This window comes from Myxocyprinus asiaticus, chromosome 29 (genome assembly GCF_019703515.2).
Source record: "Myxocyprinus asiaticus isolate MX2 ecotype Aquarium Trade chromosome 29, UBuf_Myxa_2, whole genome shotgun sequence".
NCBI classification, from domain to species: Eukaryota; Metazoa; Chordata; class Actinopteri; order Cypriniformes; family Catostomidae; genus Myxocyprinus; species Myxocyprinus asiaticus.
In genome coordinates, this window is record NC_059372.1 from 25,205,276 (window position 1) to 25,227,514 (window position 22,239).

Consider the following 22,239-nt stretch of genomic DNA (forward strand, 5'->3'; position numbering starts at 1 on the left):
TGATGATTTAAACAACTTTAAAGCTCAAATATTACATGAGTTTTAACTGAAGAATGAATGCAAGTGCTTTTATAAAATTATAAGCTTTGTATTTCTGACTTCAAACCCTCCAAAATTTGGCCCCATTCACTTCCATTGTAAGTGCCTCACTGTAACCTCGATTTTTGCTTCTTCTTTTATTTTTTTAAAGAAAAGGAGGGACAAGTCAAAATAATTGCTTTTGTTTTATTAATGTAATTTTGTTAAAAATGACACAATTCAATTTGATGGAATTTTAGTTAATACTTTTTATGAAGCCCATATTTATAATGCACTGTAAAGTCTTTATAAACGCATTATACTGCATTCATAATGTCTCATAATACACATTATAATAAGTTATAACTTCTCTTAAATAATTATAACTACAGTTATAATACATCATAAGACTTCCATTATTCATAGTTATACTTGAGAGTGTAATGCATTATAACACAAGCAATATCCAATTTTAACACAGCAGAAGTTAATAAAGTTAATCCTATAAGTGCTGTCATGCAAAAGCAGCATAGTGTAAACAGTGAAAAGGCTTTCGTAATATCTCAAACTTTACATTGAATGAGTTATTTTGTATTTTGTGTACTGATATATATATATATATATATATATATATTACATTATAACTTCTGCAGATAAAATTAAATGTTTCTTGTGTTATAATGCATTATATTCTAAGGCAGTGGTCCTCAAATTTTTTTTATGAATGCCCCCCTTACTCCATTCCCTTACCCCAAACCAATCTAAAAACACATGTAAAAACAATAAATGCAAAATATAAATATTTATAAGTTGTAACAAATATGTATTATATTCCCTCACTCCCCTAATGTAGCCCATGACAAAATTAATAGAGCTGAAGTAGTGATATGTTAATATTTATTATCAATCTATTTCTGCCTTAATTACAGTTAATGTTACTATAGTAAATTCAAGGGTGGTGATGTAGAATCTGTGCTGAATTCAAATGGTTTCCGGTTCTCACTGATTTTCACAAAGTTGCGAGTTTAAGAGCTTTGCACACTCTGTTCATTGAGCCGTATCCATCTACAGAGCCATACAGGTGCATCAGCCGAGGTTGTGCCTCCACCTGTGTATCTGACACTGCTAAACCAGATACTTCAGATGCGTCGCTAGACTTCAAAATCAAATTAACTGCAGTACAAATGCGTACCAACCCGTATAATTGAGAACCAACTGATATATACCAAGTCTAGATAAACGTTTTAATGCAAAGAGGAACTTGATGATAGATTTGATTATTATGACTGATAAACACCCCCATTTGTAACCTAATGCCCCCCTTTCAACTAATTTACTCTTAACGCCCCCTGGCATCCTTTGAACAGTATTGCCCCCGTTGAGAACCCCTGCTCTGAAGTATAACTATGAACAGGTAATTATTATAATGTATTATAATTGTGGATACAATTACTTATGAGAAGTTATAACATATTTTAAAGTGTATTATTGGGGGGAGAATGGATTTTCCTCTCTCTCTCTGCAGCTTTATCCCACAGCTCTAACCTGAACAACAGACCACAGTTTTTATTGCTCCTCTAGACTGATATTGTACACTTAATCTCTACCCAAGCAACAGGCAAATTTATGTAAAATATGTGAACATTGCTCAATCATGCAAAACCAGTTTCCATGCTAAATCTTCAGAGAAGTCCAAACAATACTCACTATGAAAAATAATGATACAGGCTAATAGACATTAGCGATATCCATGAGAACACAGCAATACAAAGACCATACATTTTAGACTAGTTAACAACAGAAAGTCATTTTTGCAGATTACTCTAGCTTTATTGTGAATGGAAAAGCCACACCTGAGAACACTGACAGCCAGCACTGGGCACTACTAACTTTATTTCTTGCTGTCAGACTAAGCATACTGTTTATACTTACCAAACACAATGGTGGTAATCAAAAAAGCTTTCTAAAATAATGTGAAATGTACTGTTCTGACCATTATAGCATGTAATTATAAGAGGTTTTCACCTGCATTAGTTTTTCCAAACATGATGTGACACTTCATCAGAGATAACCTCTTAGGTGTGCATTTCGGTGACTCTCACCTCTTCAGTCACCTTTTAAGATGAACCTTTAACAAGGATTTTGGTTGAAAACATAGTCATCAAACACTGATAAGGCAAAAATTTGTTTTATTTAAAACCAGACTACAATTACATAAAACTTGCATAGTCCTCCAGATTTCCCATAAAACAATCTCACATCCAAACCTTTTCCGACATGCGGTTTTCAGAACAACATCAATTGATCAACTGATTTCTTTAGTATACAGCACAAACTATATTTAAAATGGCCCACATTTAAGGAAAAAATGTTAACTAATGACTATACCAACATAACACAACATAATAGAGGATAATAAAAAAGTATGGAATTAAATTTCTAATTGAAAAAGGCCAGATAGGCCTACTGTTTTTCAGCAATCAATCATTCTATGTAATTAAAAAAATAAAATTAATTTATAAAAAATGTAATCAATAAAAGTAATTAGTCCCAAAACTTATTTGCACACTGTACAATCCAAAATAAATAAACAATACTTATATTTTCCAGGCAATCTATTGAATAATAAGCCATACATACACAACCGGTCAAAACTTTTGAAACACTTGACTGAAATGTTTCTCATGATCTTAAAAATCTTTTGATCTGAAGGCGTATGCTTAAATGTTTGAAATTAGTTTTGTAGACAGAAATATAATTGTGCTGCCATATTAATTTATTTCATTATAAAACAAAAATGTATTAAACATTTTTTTTTTTTTTTTGATGACTTGGACCAAATAATAAAGAAAAGCAGCCAATAAGTGCCCAACATAGATGGGAACTCCTTCAATACTGTTTAAAAAGCATCCCAGGGTGATACCTCAAGAAGTTGGTTGAGAAAATGTCAAGAGTACATGTCTGCAAATTCTAGGCAAAGGGTGACTACTTTGAAGATGCTAAAATAGAACACAGTTTTGATTTATTTTGGATTTTGTTTAGTCACAACATAATTCCCATAGTTCCATTGATGTTATTCCATAGTTTTGATGACTTTACTATTATTCTAAAATGTGAAGAAAAAAAATTATAATAAAGAATGAGTAAGTGTTTCAAAACTTTTGACCAGCAGTGTGTGTGTGTATATATATATATTGGGGTGGAAGGGTGGGGCTGTATGTGTAACTAAATTGCAAATAATAAAAAAAAACTTTTCAGTAGCAAATTTGTAGTTTGGCCAAACCATTCAAAACCTGAGGACAGATATTTGTATGGCTTCCGAATCTTGAGATCTTCCACAAAACAGATCTCATTTTCCACCATTTAATATTTTAGACAAATTTTTGTTGCCTGTTTGTACGAAGGATACGATGATTCATATCTGATTGAATGGTTAACAACAGAGCCAAGCATGTACTCAATTTTTTTCCAGAGAAAAAAATATAAGGCAACTGAGAGACTGAATACAGCATATTTTTAGGCACATGAGTTTGAGTTTTACTGCTGTTTTGACATCTGCTACTCTCCAAACACTGAAAGCACTTGCTCTAAACAAAGAAACAAGAGGAAAAACTGCACTTAATGTAATGTTAGTCCAGGGTAGATTATTGCATAGATCTTAGTGCACAGTAGTTTAGTTGAGTGACAGTCGTACATTGTGGAAACATCTGAATGGACAAAGTGCACAGATATTTTCATGAAGCATACAGTGCATTGCTGATTTACAGACTAATAATGTGATGTTAAATGTCTGAACTTATTCCAGAGCTTGATGTAGAGCAACACTTTCCTCTATACTGTATTTTAAACATTGATATTTAAAGTCAACTTGAAATCACTTGAAATATGACTTTCTCAATGCATATTCCTTTTCTTATTGAGAACGATCCATCGGTGCACATTATTCCAAATATTATAATTTTTGCCTTTGAAATATTGAATAAAAAAGTAATAACTTACTCTTTCTCTGAAGCGACTTTCCTTTTCTGCTGATGCCACTAAAGTCATGCTGACTACTGGATTAATTTAAAGGGAAAGTTCACCCAAAAATGAAAATTCTCATTTACTCACCCTCATGCTATCCCAGATGTGTATGACTTTCCTTCTTCTGCTGAACACAAATTAAGATTTTTAGAAGAATATCTCTGCTCTGTAGGTCCATACAATGCAAGTGAATGGTGACCAGAAATTTCAAGCTCCAAAAATCACATAAAGGCAGTATAAAAGTAATCCATACTTCAGTGGTTAAATCCATATCTTCTGAAGCAAATTAATAGGTGCAGGTGAGAAACAGATCAATGTTTAAGTCCTATTTTACAAAAAATCTCCACTTTTCAAATTCTAAAAGTGAAAGTAGGAATATAGTAAAAAAGGACTGAAGTATTGATCTGTTTCCCACCCAAAGTGATTGCATCGCTTCAGAAGAAATATGTCTCCAGTGGTTTAATGTATTTCTTCTGAAGCGATGCAATCACTTTGGGTGGGAAACAGATCAATACTTCAGTCCTTTTTTACTGTATTCCTACTTTCACTTTTAGAATTTGAAAAGTGGAGATTTTTTGTAAAATAGGACTTAAACATTGATCTGTTTCTCACCAGCACCTATTAATTTGCTTCAGAAGATATGGATTTAACCACTGAAGTATGGATTACTTTTATACTGCCTTTATGTGATTTTTGGAGCTTGAAAGGTCTGGCCACCATTCACTTGCATTGAAAGGACCTACAGAGCTGAGATATTCTTCAAAAAAAAAATTGTTTGTGTTCTACAGAAGAAAGTAAGTCATACAAATCTTGGAAGGCATGAAAGTGAATAAATGATGAGAGAATCTCCATTTTTGGGTGAAGTATCCCTTTAACCAACTGCCAAATAGCTATTAGGGCATTGTCACATTCAGGTCTGGCTACATTCTGGTATGGCCACTTTTTACAATCCAGTCAGTTCCCAGTGGATAAAATTGTTTCAAGTTGACATTAAACTGATTGTAGGCATATATCTTGTATAAAATATATTTTTATAAATTAGTAGAGCTATTGACTTCAGGCTTCAACTTAAAAACAACCTGCCTTTTAGATTCATGTAAACAAGTGAGCAAGATAACAGAATTTATGCACTTAATAAATAATTATATCATATTAGCAAATGTGTCATGTTTTCCATCACAATGTAAAGAGTGTGAAATCCTGTTTGAGTTTGTTGTGAATGCAACTGAAGCAACTATGGAGCAATGTCTTGGCAGTGCTGATAAAGAGGGAACAGCTTCAGTTTGGCTGGTCCCACTCTAAGACAACATATGAAGCACCAGTACTTGCTCTTTGGGAACCTGAAACTCCACACTCATCCATACTATGTAAGAAAAAGTGACCAGAGAGTTCACAGAGGGAGAACTCTGAAAGAGAAGCTGAGCAAACCAAATGATGAAGGGCTGATCATCATCTAACTTCCCAATTTATCTCTAGTTGCCACTTCTTTCTCTCCATCTTTCACTCCATCATGCTCCAGCTCATCCTGGATGTCATCTGTGTTTCCTGAATCACTGCTGGCCACAGAGCTGAGAGAGGGGGATTGTCTGTAGCAGACAGAACACAGCACACAAACATAAATCATTAGAACTCTCTATGCACACTGACACTTGAAGTACCCCCTGAGATGTTGACCATTGTTAACCTGAATGAATTTCACAACTTCATGTTATCACTAATAATTAAAACAACTAACTTAATCATCTTTATAAGATCATGCAATTATTCTATTAAATTTTTTTTACATTTACTATAATTTTTTTTTCTTTTTAATAGACATTTGTGTTTAATTCATTCAGCATTGGCATTTCTATCACAATCTAGCTAGCCTCCTGCAGTTCCATCACGAGCCACATGGGATCTCGAACTCCCAGTTGTGAAACCCTGTTGTTGTTCAAACAAATGGAATATCAATGACTTTAGACCTCAGTGAACATAGAGAAACATGGTAAAACCAACCTGCCAGTGGTGGTTGTGCTTTGGATGAGCCTCCGGCAGGTCTCCATCTGTACGTCCAGGCCTCTCTTCATACTGCACATCTCCATGTACTCATGCAGGTGTCTGTTCATGTCATTCTTGGCCGTGGCCAGTTCCAGCTGTGGGAAGGAGATAGCATATAGCCAACAAAGAACCAAATATATATGCGATACTGAAATAAACAGTATTATTCACAAACATGCTCTCACCTCTATCTGTCCGATGGTGTCCTGGTACTCCTGCTCTCTGGTCTTAAAGAGAGACTCAGTCTCATGTATGAGGCTTCCTAGACTTTGATCCTGCTAGGATTAACATATGTATTAAAGTAAGTTCTATGTTTTTAAATACATTTATAAATGTTATTATTAGTGCTGTCAGACGATTCATTTAGTTAATCGGGATTAATCGCATAATTTCTTTTGTGGTTAATCACAATTAATCACAGATTTTGAAAGTGCTGAAATATGACTATAAATAAATGTATTTTCCTGACAAAATGCATTTATTTCCTTCTTAGGAAAGAAAACAAAACAATATGCAACAATATAATGCTTTATTAACATTTTCCAAACAAAGCCTTCCACAGTATAAAGATAGAAATGCACATTATCATCATGTTTTGCATCATAGCGTCAATGCCAGCGCCAAGCCACGGTTTGAACTCCACATAAAAAACGCTTGAAGACAAAAAGTCTCATTCTGTGTTTTGGTGATAGTTAAGACGTGCTTCTGTGGAAATTATAATGTGCCTTACATAAGCTGAAAAATACTTTATTTCTATCATATGTCCCATCTGGGCTTGTTTTGAACATCAAATAGCATTAAGAGGTCCTTTCCCCATCATTTGATCACTGACACTGAAGCACTGTAGTGTGTGTTGTGGTGTGTGCATCAGTGTAATGACTCCAGGCAGACACATCGACACAATACAAAAGTTCCACCCTTCCAACCAGTGTTTATGCTGTATTAAACTTTTTTAATTAATCTCATGCGTTAATGCGTTAATTCTGACAGCTCTTGTTATAATCAATAGTAGATAATATTAGTAAGATTGCATATCTAGCTATGAATACCATCCAAACATTGACTGGTGAATGAAACACTGTTCCAACCCTAGTGAGCTGCCTACCAGCATTTTTAGGCACACAAGTTTCGGCCAAATTCTAAGGCAGCATTGCAAAGGAAAAGGAAAGGCAATCTCAAAATGCATTGCAAAAAGTAAAGACTTTTATCCAAGATGTTGGGCAGAGTCAAGTGGATTCGATTCAATTTTGAATATAGATATATTATATTAAGCACTGAAAAGCAGTTATAGAAAATAGTTACATGTAATTTACTAAGTATTTATGTGTGCTATGTATATTTATGCTATTTTAGAGTATTACAGCCTTAGCTTAGCAACAGTGTCTTAATACGAAACACTGTTGTTGATTTAGTGGTGACCTGGTGACACACCTGCTCATGGGTTTCTCTGAGTGAGTCGGAGGTGCAGGTCATGGTTGAGATTGCACTAGCAGCAGCTGTGGTGTTCGGGGTGGTGGTGGTGAGGTTCAAGCTGTTGTAGTTAGTAAAATCCTCCCAGAGAAGTAGAGTTTCTCCAGTCTCTTCCCACGCCAGACTGTCACAGTCATCGTCAAACTCAAATGTTTCACGCCTGCCAACAAACCAATCAGGTGAGCAAACTCTGCACACATGGGAGGCAGCAGACATAGACAGGTAGGACAAGAGGGAAAAGAGAAGACAGAGGAAGAAGGAAAGAAAAGGAAAACCAACAGATCCAATGCCACATTCAAGAGGGTTTAAAACAAAAGACACAAGAAAGGAGAACGAATATACAGCAATGAACATAGGAAAAACATGCTAATACTCAGATTCAGGGTATATTATTTAAGTAAGACCAGTTGTATGAATAAGATTAAAAATAAGTTCAGATGAATTATCTTTTTTAAAGGGACAGTTCACTCCAACATAAAAATTCTGTCATCATTTATTCCAGTGTTTTCCATTAATTGACTAGACTCTGGCGACCCACCACAGTCTAATTTGCCCCGCCACGGTCTCATAATGAACCGAAAACATTTTGACACTTCTCATCTAAAATATTTTTGCACTTCTCAGTCTCATAATAACATAAAATATAAGGTTGTGTTTTGCGCACTCTCTCTCGCGCGCCAGTCAGCTCCAGTCAGTTCAGTCAGCTCCTCAGTAAACTCACGCGCTCACACACACTCACAGATATATGCACTGGAGTATTCCTGGATCCGTCTAACGATATTTGGTTGAGGAGGACGACAAATCTTTGAGGTAAGTAACTTTGACTAACATTGAATGTATCCACTGCATTTATACACTACTCCACACACAATTTATCATCAGTATACAAGAGCAAACAGATAATATTACTGCCGAAGTTAGAATCATGATGATTAACATAAATTAACACTAGCGTTACTAGGTTAATTGGCATGACGTTACACTGCTTACGGCTTCACTAGCTAGCTATCGTAAGCAGTCTGAGGTAACATTAAAAGATAAAAAGCTGAAACTGACATCCCTAGTTTGTACCCTGGTTTTCAGAATGAGTATACAAAAATATTTTAAGTGACGTCAAACCCCAGATGAGGAAGAGACAGCTAACGCTGAGGTAGGGTGACCATATGTCCTCTTTTCCCGGACATGTCCTCTTTTTCGGACCTTAAAAAAGCGTCCGGCCGGGATTTTAGTTGCATTATGATGTGCATCTGGTCTAATACTTCATTGTGTGTGCGCGCATATTTGCATTGCTTTAACCCCTCTTTGTAAGTCCCGCCTTCTCGCACACCAATTGGTCGATTATAAGAGGCTTGCAGCAACTATTGGCCAAATTCCTGCCTGTCAATCTCTCCGCGAACGTGCAAAGCACTGTTGTGTTCGGCATCAAACAGTTGCTTGACAGTAGCAGCAAATGACAGCTGAGTGGAAACAATGCCCAAACGAAAGTGCAAATTTACAGAAGATTTGCACAAAAAAATCCCATGCTTTAGTCCACGTCGAGATCCGTGGGAAGCAGAATGTTTGACATGTAAAGCTGGCACTTATGTGTCAGTTGCTAATAAAGGTGCAAGTGATTTAGAAGCACACATTAGAAGAAGCATAAAGGGTCAGCAAAAGGTGAAAGTTCATCAGGTAAATTAACGGACTACTTTTTGCGACCAGGTAAAATTGTTATCACATTGCTTCATTTTCCATGGCCATTCAGAATAATAGTAATACTAAATGAAGGTACACTTATGGCATCAAATATTTTATTTTAGTACATGGACATTCAAAAGAATGTTGGAAATTTTATTTATTTATATATATTTATGTTATGCTAATAGAATGTCTTTTTCACTGTATTAAAGTTTGCATTCACAGTAACACTGTTTTGAACTCCACCCCCCACCCCCCCCACCCCAAAACAAAAAAACAAAAGCACAGAATATGGCCCACTCAACTTAAATTGGCTTGTTATATGGCCTCTCACTGCCACCTAGTGTTCATATGGTGAAAATTCTTGTTTTTGTTCTGTGTTTTACCATTTAAAGAGATAGTTCACCCAAAAATGAAATTCTGTCAACATTTATTCACCCTCATGTTGTTCCAAACCCATATGACTTACTTGCTTACATGTAATACACAAGCAGGAGATGTTAAGCAGAATGTTAGCCTCAGTCACCATTCTCTTTCATTGTATGGAAAAAAGTTGCAATGAAAGTTAATGGTGACAGAGGCTAACATTCTGCCTAACATCATCTGCTTTTGTATTACCTGGAAGAAAGTAAATTATATGTGTTTGAAACAACGAGGGTAAATAAATGTTGACAGAATTTCATTTTTGGGTGAACTATCCCTTTAAATGGTAAAACACAGAACAAAAACAAAAATTTTCACCATATGAACACTAGGTGGCACATATTCTGTACTTTTGTTGTTTTCCCCCAAAAAGTCCACATATAATGTTAGTCAATGTAGTTTTAAATTACCATTTCCAATCCTTTCTCTCTATCTCTGTGTGTGTATGTGAGCAATTTGTTTATACCAGTTGCATAATTTATTAATCAATTTTCCAGTTCAGGACCTCCCAAATGTCCCCAAAGGGATGTTCTGACACATTAAGCTCACAATTCTGACCCCAAATTATAGATAACTACCTTTCACACACAAACCCACACAAAGCTTGAGAACACACTCTCTAATAGCTGTGAGCAGACAGACTCACAGCTTGTTAAGCATGCGCTTCATCTCATCAGTGATGTTGAGAGATCCAGGCACCTCCTCTTCACATTGACCAGAATCAAGCTCAGTCTCCATTCGCTCCTGCTCTGATTCACCTTTACATTCCTTCTTCCTGCATACCGCCATCCCCTGCAACACATACATATTCTCAGATTGCAAAAAGATTCAAACTGCACAACAACAATCAAATGTTTAAATGGAAAGACTTTACAGTGCAATGTTGTATTATTAAATCAATTATCAGAAGTTGTGTACTCAAGCACTATTCCAGTAAAATGGAAGGTATAAGCTGAATCTATTGTGAGTGTAATTTTCCATACCAATTTCTGCTCTGGAGGAGCTCTGGACGGGCTACCCTTCAATATCTTGGTCATGTCTTCTGAGTTCCTCTGCTGTGCCACATCACACAGCTTGGCTGTGATGTCAATGCGTCTACAGATGTCCATATCAACCTTCATGGCTTTTTCATGGATTTTAGTGTCCAAATCAGACACTTCCTGTACAAATGCAATCATGGTAAGAATGTGAGTAAAAGGAAAAGACATTTCGGACTTCATTCATCATGCATTGATTCAACAGATAGACACAAGTATTGTGTACAACCTGGCTGGAAAATATTAAAAATATGCTCTACCAGTTGAGTTACTGTACAGTCAACAGTGAAATGCTTAACACTTTACAAGGCATCAATTAGATGTGTTGCAAAAGGCACTTAGAATTAAAACTATAACAGGAATTAATTAGGAATAGAATAAAAAATATTACAGTAAAAAATGTCTAAAAGACATTTTTATCATCATAAATATATCAGGCCCCATTGTTTATATTTGCAATCTTGTATTAACCACAAACTAATACTAGGTAGTTGACATGGACATTAAAGGAATATTCTGGGTTCAGTACAAGTTAGTCAATCGACGGCATTTGTGGTATAATATTGATTACCACAAAAATTAATTTGGACCCTTTTCTTGAAAAAAAAAAAAGCACAAATCTGGGTTACAGTGAGGCACTTACAATGGAAGTGAATGGGGCCAATCTGTAAACATTAAAATACTCACTGTTTCAAAAGTATAGCCACAAGACATAAACAATATGCATTTTAACATGATGTTAGTGTGATAAAATCACTAACTAACTTTTTCTGTGTTAAGTTATATCCAATTGTACAACTTCAATAACATGACGACGTAACGCTGCTAACCCTCAAACGACAGTAAAAACATCACATTCCTGCTTTTAAGTCCTCCAAAAATTGGCCTCATTCACTTCCATTGTAAATGACTCACTGTTACTGCAATTTTTCCTTTTTTTTTTTTTTTTTTTTAAGAAAAGATGGGACGAGTTGAAATAATTTTTTTGTGGTAATCAACACAATGGCACAAATGCTGTTGATTGAGCTTAACTTGTATGACATAGCAGAGCAAATTTATTTAGTTTGATGGATGGATACACAACACTACACAGCTTGATTACAGGTTAGTTAGCCTCAAAAACACTCAACAGGCAGATAAAATACTACCAACAGATGGTATAGCCTTCTTTTGAAATTCATTGCAACAGTGTTCATTCAGTGAGGAACATATCCAGGGAGACAGCACTCAGCTGTAGTTTATTACTGGGGCTGAGCAAAGTCTGCTCAACAAGAGAGAACAATATGTATCTGTTCAGGGGCCAGAAGCCTGATTACTCCACTGCTTATTTGTCCACACAGATCTGTGGGCATATATTGAGTCTAATGCCAAATAAATTGGCATTAGAGTTCAGCTTCATTTCCCTGAAAGAATAAATTATGTAATCTTTATTGAAGGCAATTTAGGGTGAATTGATTATCTCACAGATGCAGTCAAATGGTACTGTTGTTTCCCATCTTTTTAAATATGTACTTATGTCACTTGTGTAACTGAATATTTGCATGTTTTACATGCTGAAACTGGTAATGACAGAATAAACAGCTGATGAGCATGAAACTTACATCATAAGACATGAGGCTTTTGAAGACCACCAACTCTGATTTAAGCCGGTCCATATTCTCAGTCAGTTCTGCTTGCATAGCTTCAGATGACTGAACACTCTGTAAGGAGAATTTTCATACATGCACTAATACAGCATTTTAATATAGTTTAAAGTGTGATGCACAGCAACCCACCTAGAGAGTGCCAGAGCATATGACCCAGCAAACAATGCAAATTTTAATTTTTGGATGAACTATCCCTTTAAGGAATCTATTTACCATGTCCAACCTCTTGATTGTTGTCAAAATGTTTGATTATCTTCCAAAGCAAAGGGTTTTTATCAACATGGGAGTAATGGAGAATGACGCTATATTCACAAAGTAAAAATTTAAAATATAAATAAATACAATTTAAAAATGTAATCAGAGAGAACTGGAACACAACACATGGCTTGAATCGAACTGTAAGAATTACAATGTGACCCTCGCTGATGTAAGAGATTATCGCGATTAAAATGAGATAAACCTCCAGTACATAAAGAACCTGATGCGACTTGCACATCTAACATTTACCTCAATGGAAGACTTCCCATCATAAATTTATCTAGGATGCCTAAAGCTTTAATTACATGTAAAATATGTAGAATATTTGTCACATTAAGCCTCAAAAATGAAAATATGCTGAACAAAACCACAATGTTTTTTTTAACGATTTTTTGTTGTGAGATTTACACAGTGAGACTGGCTCAACTCATATATGATGCTACGTATAACACAATGACCTGTGCTGTTTGTCACATATATTCTAGAAAAAAAGCTACTGTACATAATTAAATTGTCATAAAACCAAAAATATGTTTTAATAAAAATAATGCAAAATACAATGTATGGCCTGAAAGAAATATTAATGGCAATTACATTTTCGCAGTTCACATGCCATTGCAGGTGGCCTACTGTCTAATAATATTAAGAAAAACCCTGCACTTACATTATATAACAGCTAAACATGCATCAGTGCAGCTGTATGGATCTCAACATCAACAATATAACAATATAAGAGGCATCAGCTTTCACCTCTTGTAAGGTCTCCACCAAGGACTCCATCTGCTGACGTTTGGACACCTCCTCCTCCCATCTGGAACACAAAATGAATGTGTTTTTAGAATGATCAAATGTATGATGATGGCCAGAGTCAGTTCAAGAGTCAGTTCAATGACAATTCAGTACAACTTGTTCGGTTACATCTGAAGCACTGAAACAAGAACTGAGATAAAACAGTTCTGTATCCACTGCCAATGGCCACTGAGGAACTCATTAAAACTTCTAAGGCTCATTTAACACACTAACAAGCTTCCTTAAAATCACTATGTGTCATACTTGGGGAAAGACAGGACCCAAACACAGAGGTAAAGCTCACAAGTTTTTAATTGGACATTCAACACAAAAGCACTTCAGCGCCAGCTTGGTCAAGCTCAATAAGGAAGCCACTGGGGCGAGGATATGTGTTCATCAGTGTGTAGTGCTGTGGAGGTCCGGACAATCCGTTGAAGGGTGGTGTGGTGAAAAGCAGAGCCCAGAACAACGTTAAGGTACAGCAAACAATAAACCAGCAAACATACATGGAACACACAAGAGGTAAAGTAGGGCGTGCAATCAGAGGAAGACAGGTGGAGTGTGTGAGAAACCCATTACCGTAATCGACGCCTCCCCGGTAGCGTTCAGCGTTCCCATGGAAACGGCGATTACACTCACCGTCCCCACCTGTAAAACATGAGGAAGACTCCGGCAAACGTCAGAGCCATGCCAGTCCCCCCCCCCCCCCCAAAGCCGAATTACCTCGCTGCTGGTGAAAGTGATCGATGAGGGCGCGATTCAGGATATCCCATGCTGGAACCCAACACCTCTCCTCAGGTCCATAACCCTCCCAGTCCACCAGATACTAGGACCCTCTGCCCCTCCACCTAATGTCAATAAGTTTCCTGACAGTGTATGTCAGAAAGCCCTCAACCAGATGCGGGGAATGAATTTGGGACCCAGCTTGCATGAGGGGAGATGGAGTGGAATGTCCTGGGAGGACAGCCAAACCTTCTGCCTGCACATGTAAGTCGGGAGTTTAGACCGGTGTCGGTCTGCTGACCTCTTAACACGAGTGCCAGTCTGTAACAGGGATTCCCTGGCAGCTTTCCAGATGCGTCGGTACCTCTGTAAAAAGGTGTGAGCGGAAGGAACCTGAGTATCGGGCTCTTGGGTGGGAAACGGGGGGCTGGTAACCGAGGCTACACTGGAAAGATGACAACCCTGTAGATGACGATGACAATGAGTTCTCCAAGAAGAAGGTTTTCTCCAAGAAGAAGGGTTTCGGGAGGCCTTACACCACAGGGTCTTTACCAGTTGTTGGTTGGCTCACTCCGCTTGCCCATTCATCTGGGGATGTAACTTAAAGGACAAACTAACTGTAGCCTCCAACTGTCAACAGATCTCTGCCCAAAAATGTGACACAAACTGGGGGCATCTGTCAGAAACCACGTCCACCGGGAGGCCATGAATACGGAAGGCGTGATTAATGACCGCTACCGCTGTCTCCCTCGCTGAGAGGAATTTGGGGAGGGGAATAAATGAGCTGCCTTCAAGAACCGGTCCACTACAGTCAAAATTACTGTGTTGCCATGGGAGGGGGGAGACCAGTTACAAAATCCATGGCTATGGACTGGCAGTGGTTGGAGGAGCCCGGCTAGGGATAGGAGGTCTTACTAGTCGCACAAATAGGACAAGCAGCGACGAACTGACGAATGTCCCACGCAAGCGATGGCCACCAAAAACACTGTCTAATGAGCGTTTGAGTACGAGTAGCCCCTGGGTCGCAGGCGACGTTGGACGATTGACCCCACTGAAGGACGTGCATTTGAACTGATCGCGGAACAAACAGCTTATTGGGCGTTGACCAATCCGAAAGTCATGACCAATTATTCAAAGTGCTCCCTATGGGTGTTAAATGCCATCTTCCACTCATCCCCCTTCCTTATATGGACCAGATGATAAGTGTTCCGTAAGTGCAACTTCGTAAATACGGACGCCCCCTGCAAGAGTTTGAAAGCTGAGGACATCAGCGGCAGAGGGTAACTGTTCTTAACCGTGATGTCATTCAGCCCTTGGTAATCTATGCAGGGTCTAAATGTGCCATCCTTCTTCTCCATGAAGAAGAACCCTGCCCCTGCGGGCGCTGAGGAAGAGCGGATGAGACCGGCTGCTAAAGATTCGTTTATATATCTGTTCATGGCCTCCCTCTCGGAGGCCGAGAGCGAATACAACTGTCCTCGAGGCAGAGAGGTGCCAGGATGCAATTCAATAGCACAGCTGTACGGACGATGAGGAGGAAGGGTCGAGGCACGGGATCGGCTGAATACTGCCCTCAAGTCGTGATACTTCAGTGGAACACCTGAAACATCTGCCGGCTCATCCTGCAACGAAACACAAGACTGGACAGGGGAGACAGCAGAGTTTAGACAGTGTGAAGAACAGAAAGAGCTCCAAGACAAAACAGAGTTGGTTGCCCAATCAATGTGAGGGTTGTGTGTTACCAACCACGGGTTTCCAAGAACAACTGGGATAGCTGGAGATCATATGTGGAGGAATGACAGCTGTTCAGTGTGATTCCCAGAAACCATGGTAACAGGCTTGGTAGAGTGGGTGATGACAGAGAGGGGCGTTCCACTAAGTGTGTGTGCAGTGCTAGGTTTGTTCAGTCGGAATCTGGGAAGCCGCCATTTTAGGGCTAAGTCCATGTCAATTAAATTTCCCTCGGCGCCGGAATCCACCAGAGCCGAGATAGCTTTACAGTTAATCAGACTTTGTAGGGGGGTCTGGGTAGCTCAGCGAGTATTGACGCTGACTACCATCACTGGAGTCACGAGTTCGAATCCAGGGTGTGATGAGTGACTCCAGCCAGGTCTCCTAAGCAACCAAATTGGCCCGGTTGCTAGGTAGGGTAGAGTCACATGGGGTAACCTCCTCCTGGTCGAGATTAGTGGTTCTCGCTTTCAATGGGGCACGTGGTAAGTTGTGCGTGGATCACAGAGAGTAGCATTAGCCTCCACATGCGGAGTCTCCGCGGTGTCATGCACGACGAGCCACGTGATAAGATGAGCAGATTGACGGTCTCAGAAGCGGAGGCAGCTGAGACTTGTCCTCAGCCATCCAGATTGAGGTGAGTAAGCGTGCCACCACGAGGACCTACTGAGTAGTTAGAATTGGGGATTCCAAATTGGGAGAAAAAGGGATAAAAATTATACAAAAATTAATTTAAAAAAATAAAAATACCACTCTGCAAGCGAACCGTAAGGAGAGTGCGAAGTCCGGGGGCTTTGTCTAGGGGTGTTACGCTCGCCAGTAACTCCCTTGCTACCGACGAGCGGGGTCCTTTAAACGAACGTGCAGCTGAGAGGTGGCCAGTCCGGCCACAAGTAAAACACAAGCCCCCTGAGGAGCCAACGTTGCTTCTCTCTACGTTAAACTATGAGCCTGCCCACCTGCATGGGCTCAGGAGAAGGATGGGGCTAGATGGTGAGCCTCAGCGATCCGAGCGGACGAGTAGCGGCATCAGCAAAGTTCTCGGCATTGAGCCAGGTGCTGATCGACTCGAATGGGTCCACTAATTCATCAAATCGAGGGGGCAAATCCAGTGAATAAATATCATGCTGGACGGAGTCAGATAATCCCCGCAGAAAGCGATCCCACATAGCATTCCATTCACTGGAGGCAGCCAGCGTGCAAAACTTAATCGTGAAGTCAACTATCGACCGGTTCCCCTGGGAAAGTCCAGACAACACTCTCCCTGCCTCCCGGCCCTGAGCGGTGTGATCGAAAACCCAGCGGAGCTCAGTAGAAACTGCCTCATAGGACGAGCAGCAGGCATGCCGGTTGTCCCACATCGCCATTCCCCATTATCCAGCCTTCCCGGAAAGGAACGTGATAACACATGCAATCTTCATGGTGTCAGACGAAAAGGTAGAGGGTTGCATGGAGAAGAAGAGTGAGCAGTGTGAGAGAAAAGCTCTTACAAATCCCTCACTCGAGTATGGGTAGAGTGAATAGCAGTCTCCTCTACTGGGTCCATAGCTGGCTGGTTTATTCTGTCAGGTTGGGGGAAAGACAGGACCCAAACACAGAGGTAAAGCTCACAAGTCTTTAACTGGACAGTCAACACAAAAGCACTTCAGCGCCAGCTCGGTCGAGCTCAATAAGGAAGCCACTGGGGCGAGAATATGTGTTCGTCAGTGTGTAATGCTGTGGAGGTCCGTTCAATCCGTTGAAGGGTGGTGTGGTGCGAAGCAGAGCCCAGAACAAGTCTCCCGATACATGGGTAGAATCCAACGAATCCTACTCGAGAGGCAACGGCGATCTGATGGGCAAACACCACTCGGAAACAAAGCAACCAACATAACAGAACTTCAAACTAAACAGGAGAACAAAGTTAAAGTACAGCAAACAATAAACCAGCAAACATACAGGGAACACAAAAGGGGTAAAGTAGGGTGTGCAATCAGATGAAGACAGGTGGTGTGTGAGAAACCCATTACTGTAATCGACGTCTCCCTGGAAGCGATCAGCATTCCCATGGAAACGCCGATTACGCTCACCGACTCCACCTGTGAAACACGAGGGAGAAAGAAAAACAAAAAACAGAATGAACTGGCAAACGCTGGAGCCATGACACTATAAAGGATTTCCCTGCCTGATTCTGTGTCCAGTTATACAGCGAGATTCCTTATCAAATGTCAAGTTCACGTGCTTGATAAGCTCTCTATTCTTTTATTTCTTAAATGCTCATGAACATCATTTGTCTTGTACATTTGTCCTAACAGTCTTTCTGGGACCAGGCATTAAGACACCTGCCAAGGGCTGTGAAGACAAGTGCTGACTCAACAAGACAAGATCCAGATGGGATGACTTGGTCAGCAGACAATGAGTTGTACATGCTATGTTAAGCTGACCTGTTGGCCAGGCATGAAAAGCATACAGAGGGAGTAGTCTTTCAGGGAAACAAAGAGAAAAAAGAGAGTTCTCAGAGCTTAAAGAGTGAAGCACATTAAATAAGCATTACTACACATGATGAGTTTTACCCAATTTTCTGCTCTTGAATAACTTTCTAAAATAACTTTTAAGGCTGCACATTGCTCCTTAAAGTTTAATTCTTGCTTTTTACCTTATATTTTAGCTCCTAAAGGTTTACTAAGTGTTTTTTTTCCCATAAATCTTTTTTTACACCTGAAGAAATTAATATTACTGACAATTATGTTTAAAATGATGCAAAACTCACATAAGAGAAAAACTCTTAAAAAAGTAATATACTGTAAGTTGCCAAGAAAAAGCATGTCATGTTAGGATGACATGACCAGTTTTTGTTCTTAGGAGGGGTTTCTTAACAGTTATTGCTCTGATTTTATATTTTTAATGCTGATTATAGACCGACAGTTTTGAACTTGCGCCACCTATTGTACCCGCATAAATTTGCTGAAGACAAATATTCGCTATGGTTTTGGTGTGAAAGGGCATTATGTCGGCAATTTGTCTTGCTTTTTCGCATCGCGTTTCGTCTGAAAGGACCTTAAAGGATTAGTTCACCCAAAAATGTAAATTCTTTCATCATTTGATCATATACATCTGGGATGGCATGAGGGTGAGTAAATTATGAGAGTAGTTTCATTTTTGGGTGAACTATCCCTTTAATAATACTCATACTTATCTTGGTGACCCCCCACTATCAGATACTTTCGGTTGTAAAATACATAAATCATGGTTAACTGTGAATAGCACATTTCAATAATGGCATCAGAAACCGAATACTAACTGCTGAAGCATGATACTATATCCACACAGCTAGGTGTCAGTATAAAGTCCAAGACCCTGTCCATGTCGATTGTTTAGGAAGTGATTGGTTGCGAGACATGTTACAATCAATGACATTTGGCAGTTGTGATTTGAGAGCTACAGTTCCTTGTACAAAGCTATTGTATGGCTTCAGATGGGGGGAATAACTTCTCTTGGACTAATAAGGTATATTTATGTCCATTTTGGTGCTGGTGGTCACCACTGGAATAACATAAGTGTAAATAAATGATTGTTTTGGCTGAAAAAAAACAAACCCTTTTTGGGTGCACTTTTCCTTTAAGAAAGTGAATTTCCTATGTATAGTAGAAACCACAGGTTGACTGGACAGTCGGAACTCTAAAAGAAGGAAATCGTTACAAGGTAAACACACATGTTTGGAAATATATCATAGATCTGGCTGTTCAGACAGTGCTGAGACAGTGTGGAATTATCTGAATGTCACTGAGATCTAGTGAAGCTGACTAGACAACAGCCCAAGGTCATGAGAATTAGACTCCTCTCATTTCCTCTGCTCACAGACTCCCAAAGCAAAACTGCACATGCAAGCTTTCATTTAATCATTTCATTTGTTTCAAAAGGCTTTGGATACAAACTGAAACTCTCACTCTAAAAAGGTAGTGTGAACAATGGACATGTAGCAGAATACTGCACACTGAAATGCTCTCTATTTATCTTGTGCATTCCTTGAGTCCTCACCTCTACCTTTTCTGCTGGGGGAAAAAATACAATAAAAATTAAACAAGCCTAAGTTGGTTTGCAGGTCTTAGCTGGTCTAAACTGGTCTAGCTTAACTTTCAGCTTTGTCAAGCTGGTGCTCAGCTGGTTTAAAGGGTTGGCCAGCTGACAAGTGCCCAAAACCCTTCTAAAATCAGCAAACAGATCAGCCTGACCAGTTGAGACCAGCAAATTAGCTTAGGCTGGTTAGCTTTCTTTTCAGTAGTGTTGTCAAATATAGGCACAGGCTTAAAACTTGTTAGTGAACTGTCTGCTATAATAGCTGCTTTGGGAAAAGAAATATAACAGACACCACAGGAAACAGTTTCTTTGTTCTCCACCTTAAGCCATTACTGTGCACACTGCTTTGACTTGTGCCATTGTTAGAGCTAGGACCGATCAATTTAAAGAGACATAATTCAGCATATGGGAGAGTTGAAATGACATTTGCTGCCAAAGTTCCAAGGAGCTATTGTGAAGAAAAGTAGGACATGTATAGGCAAAGCTGTTATCAGTCAAATGCTTTGTCTGTGACATTCTTATCTTAAACCACATCAAAAGGGCAGAACTGAATAGGGCAAAAAGAGATCAAGCAAGGTGGCCGTGAAGGCCCCTGAAGGCCTTCAAAGCATTATGTCCCCAAAGAGATACAAATCAAGCCACACCCATAGTCTTATTTGTCCGCCACCACTAAAATTCCTGCCGTGCAAAGACACGTTAACGTCTCATATTTACTCTCAAAACAGGAGCTCAGAGTGTGATGTTCACAATGATCAAATAAGACATCTGAATGTAGAGCAAACTGAGCCAAAACAGAGACTCCTGATGGGCACTAACAATGATATTGAAGGCTACACTTTGATCAGCCTTAAATACATAATTTACTGAGCACATGGCAGTACTGACCACTGTGAAATCGTATTATGTTTCTGTCAATTAGCCATTTTCATTTCAGCCAGCACATCCTCAATAATTAAGCACGTGACATCTACAGAGCTCCTGCTGTGTATATAGTGTTTTCATTTTAACAAAGCAATGACACCTACACTTATTAATCAGTTATGCAAATGACAATCACACAATTATTAATTATTGATTAATTATGTCTCTTTGTTTAGAGTTCTACAGAGCACCACTGTTACTTGTCTTGAATGTTGATCAAACAATTTTACTAAATTACAGTGTTTAACATACAGTGTGCTATATAATATACACTTACTGAGCACTTTATTAGGGAACACTATGGTCCTAATAAAGTGCCAGACGTGGTCTTCTACTGTTGTAGCCCATCCGCCTCAAGGTTCGTGTGGCAAGTCAACTAGAAAGTAGAAAATGACCCTGTGACCTAAAACCTATAATACATGGTTGCCTCCCTAACATACTTTGCAGACAAAAATGGTGGCAAAAGGCAGAATGGTTGCATAAGCAATAATGAATTCTCATGCAGTATGTTAGGTATATGAAAGACCTTTTTAACTCCAAAGTGGGACAGATTAGCCACCCTAACTCTGCCTACAGATGCTTTTTGAAATTTCTGGAATAGAGCTGGATTTATTATTATTATTATTTATTTTTTGTAAATAAATTAATAATTTAGGACTTGGAAATTTAATGCATTAAGTTTTGTGATTAATAGTTGACTGTTCAATGCGTTAAAAAATTCATGCAATTAAAGCAGTATCCATTTGACTTCCTGAAACTTAATGTTTTTCCCCTATTCCTGTGGCTAAAACTGGCATATGAATTTCCAGGAGGTACATGCTCTACTCGAATGCACATCCTAGCACAGAAATTAATTGTGTAGATCTGTGCACGCTTATTTTTATGCCTGACGCATGTCCCGGGCATAATAAACACAGGAGCGTTTTTACTCTATGGAGAATGGAGGCTTCGGGAGAGATATGGGCAAGCTGTCTATCTCTTCGCATCTCCTGAAAATGCTCACTCACTGTCATCTGAACCAGTGTCAAAAGCGAAACCGTACAAGAGAGACTCAGCGTGTGTGCGATAGAGACTGAATGGCGCCAGAAAAATTATTAATTTTGAGATTTTAAACTTAAGCAAATTAAACTTTAGCAATTAATTTGCTTTATAACTGTATTTATAGAGTCTAATAATGCATTGGCAATGTACACTTAAGTTTATTTTGCCAATAAGTCTTGATATGAATTAAATCTGCCCATTTGATCCATTATTAAAAATGAACTGGAAAACTCCATAAGATTTTGCCTAACTTTTAATTGGGTAGCATGTCCACTGATTTGATTGAAGTATACATATACTTGTATCAAAGATTTACGTGTAAAAATGTGTCTAATCTGAACATTTTACCATGTTTTGTATTAAAAAAATTAAACTAAATGATGACT

General features: G+C 38.8%; 1 protein-coding gene across 2 annotated transcripts in view; it reads right to left on the reverse strand.

Moving 5' to 3' along the window:
* Positions 1–4,753: 4,753 nt before the first annotated feature.
* The window catches only part of LOC127419705 (intermediate filament family orphan 2-like), a 37,330-nt gene continuing 19,844 nt past the window's right edge, over positions 4,754–22,239 (reverse strand). Inside the window, exons 2-9 of one of the 2 annotated variants that reach the window (XM_051661345.1) lie at positions 13,343–13,403; positions 12,290–12,388; positions 10,635–10,811; positions 10,298–10,443; positions 7,513–7,711; positions 6,267–6,356; positions 6,040–6,176; positions 4,754–5,627 (exon numbers count right to left, since the gene is read on the reverse strand). In XM_051661345.1, the coding sequence (XP_051517305.1) occupies positions 5,495–5,627; positions 6,040–6,176; positions 6,267–6,356; positions 7,513–7,711; positions 10,298–10,443; positions 10,635–10,811; positions 12,290–12,388; positions 13,343–13,403 (1,042 nt within the window). In that variant the 3' untranslated portion in view covers positions 4,754–5,494. Of the gene's footprint in view, positions 5,628–6,039; positions 6,177–6,266; positions 6,360–7,512; positions 7,712–10,297; positions 10,444–10,634; positions 10,812–12,289; positions 12,389–13,342; positions 13,404–22,239 lie in introns of both variants that reach the window. The other variant, XM_051661343.1, reaches the window with a different exon arrangement.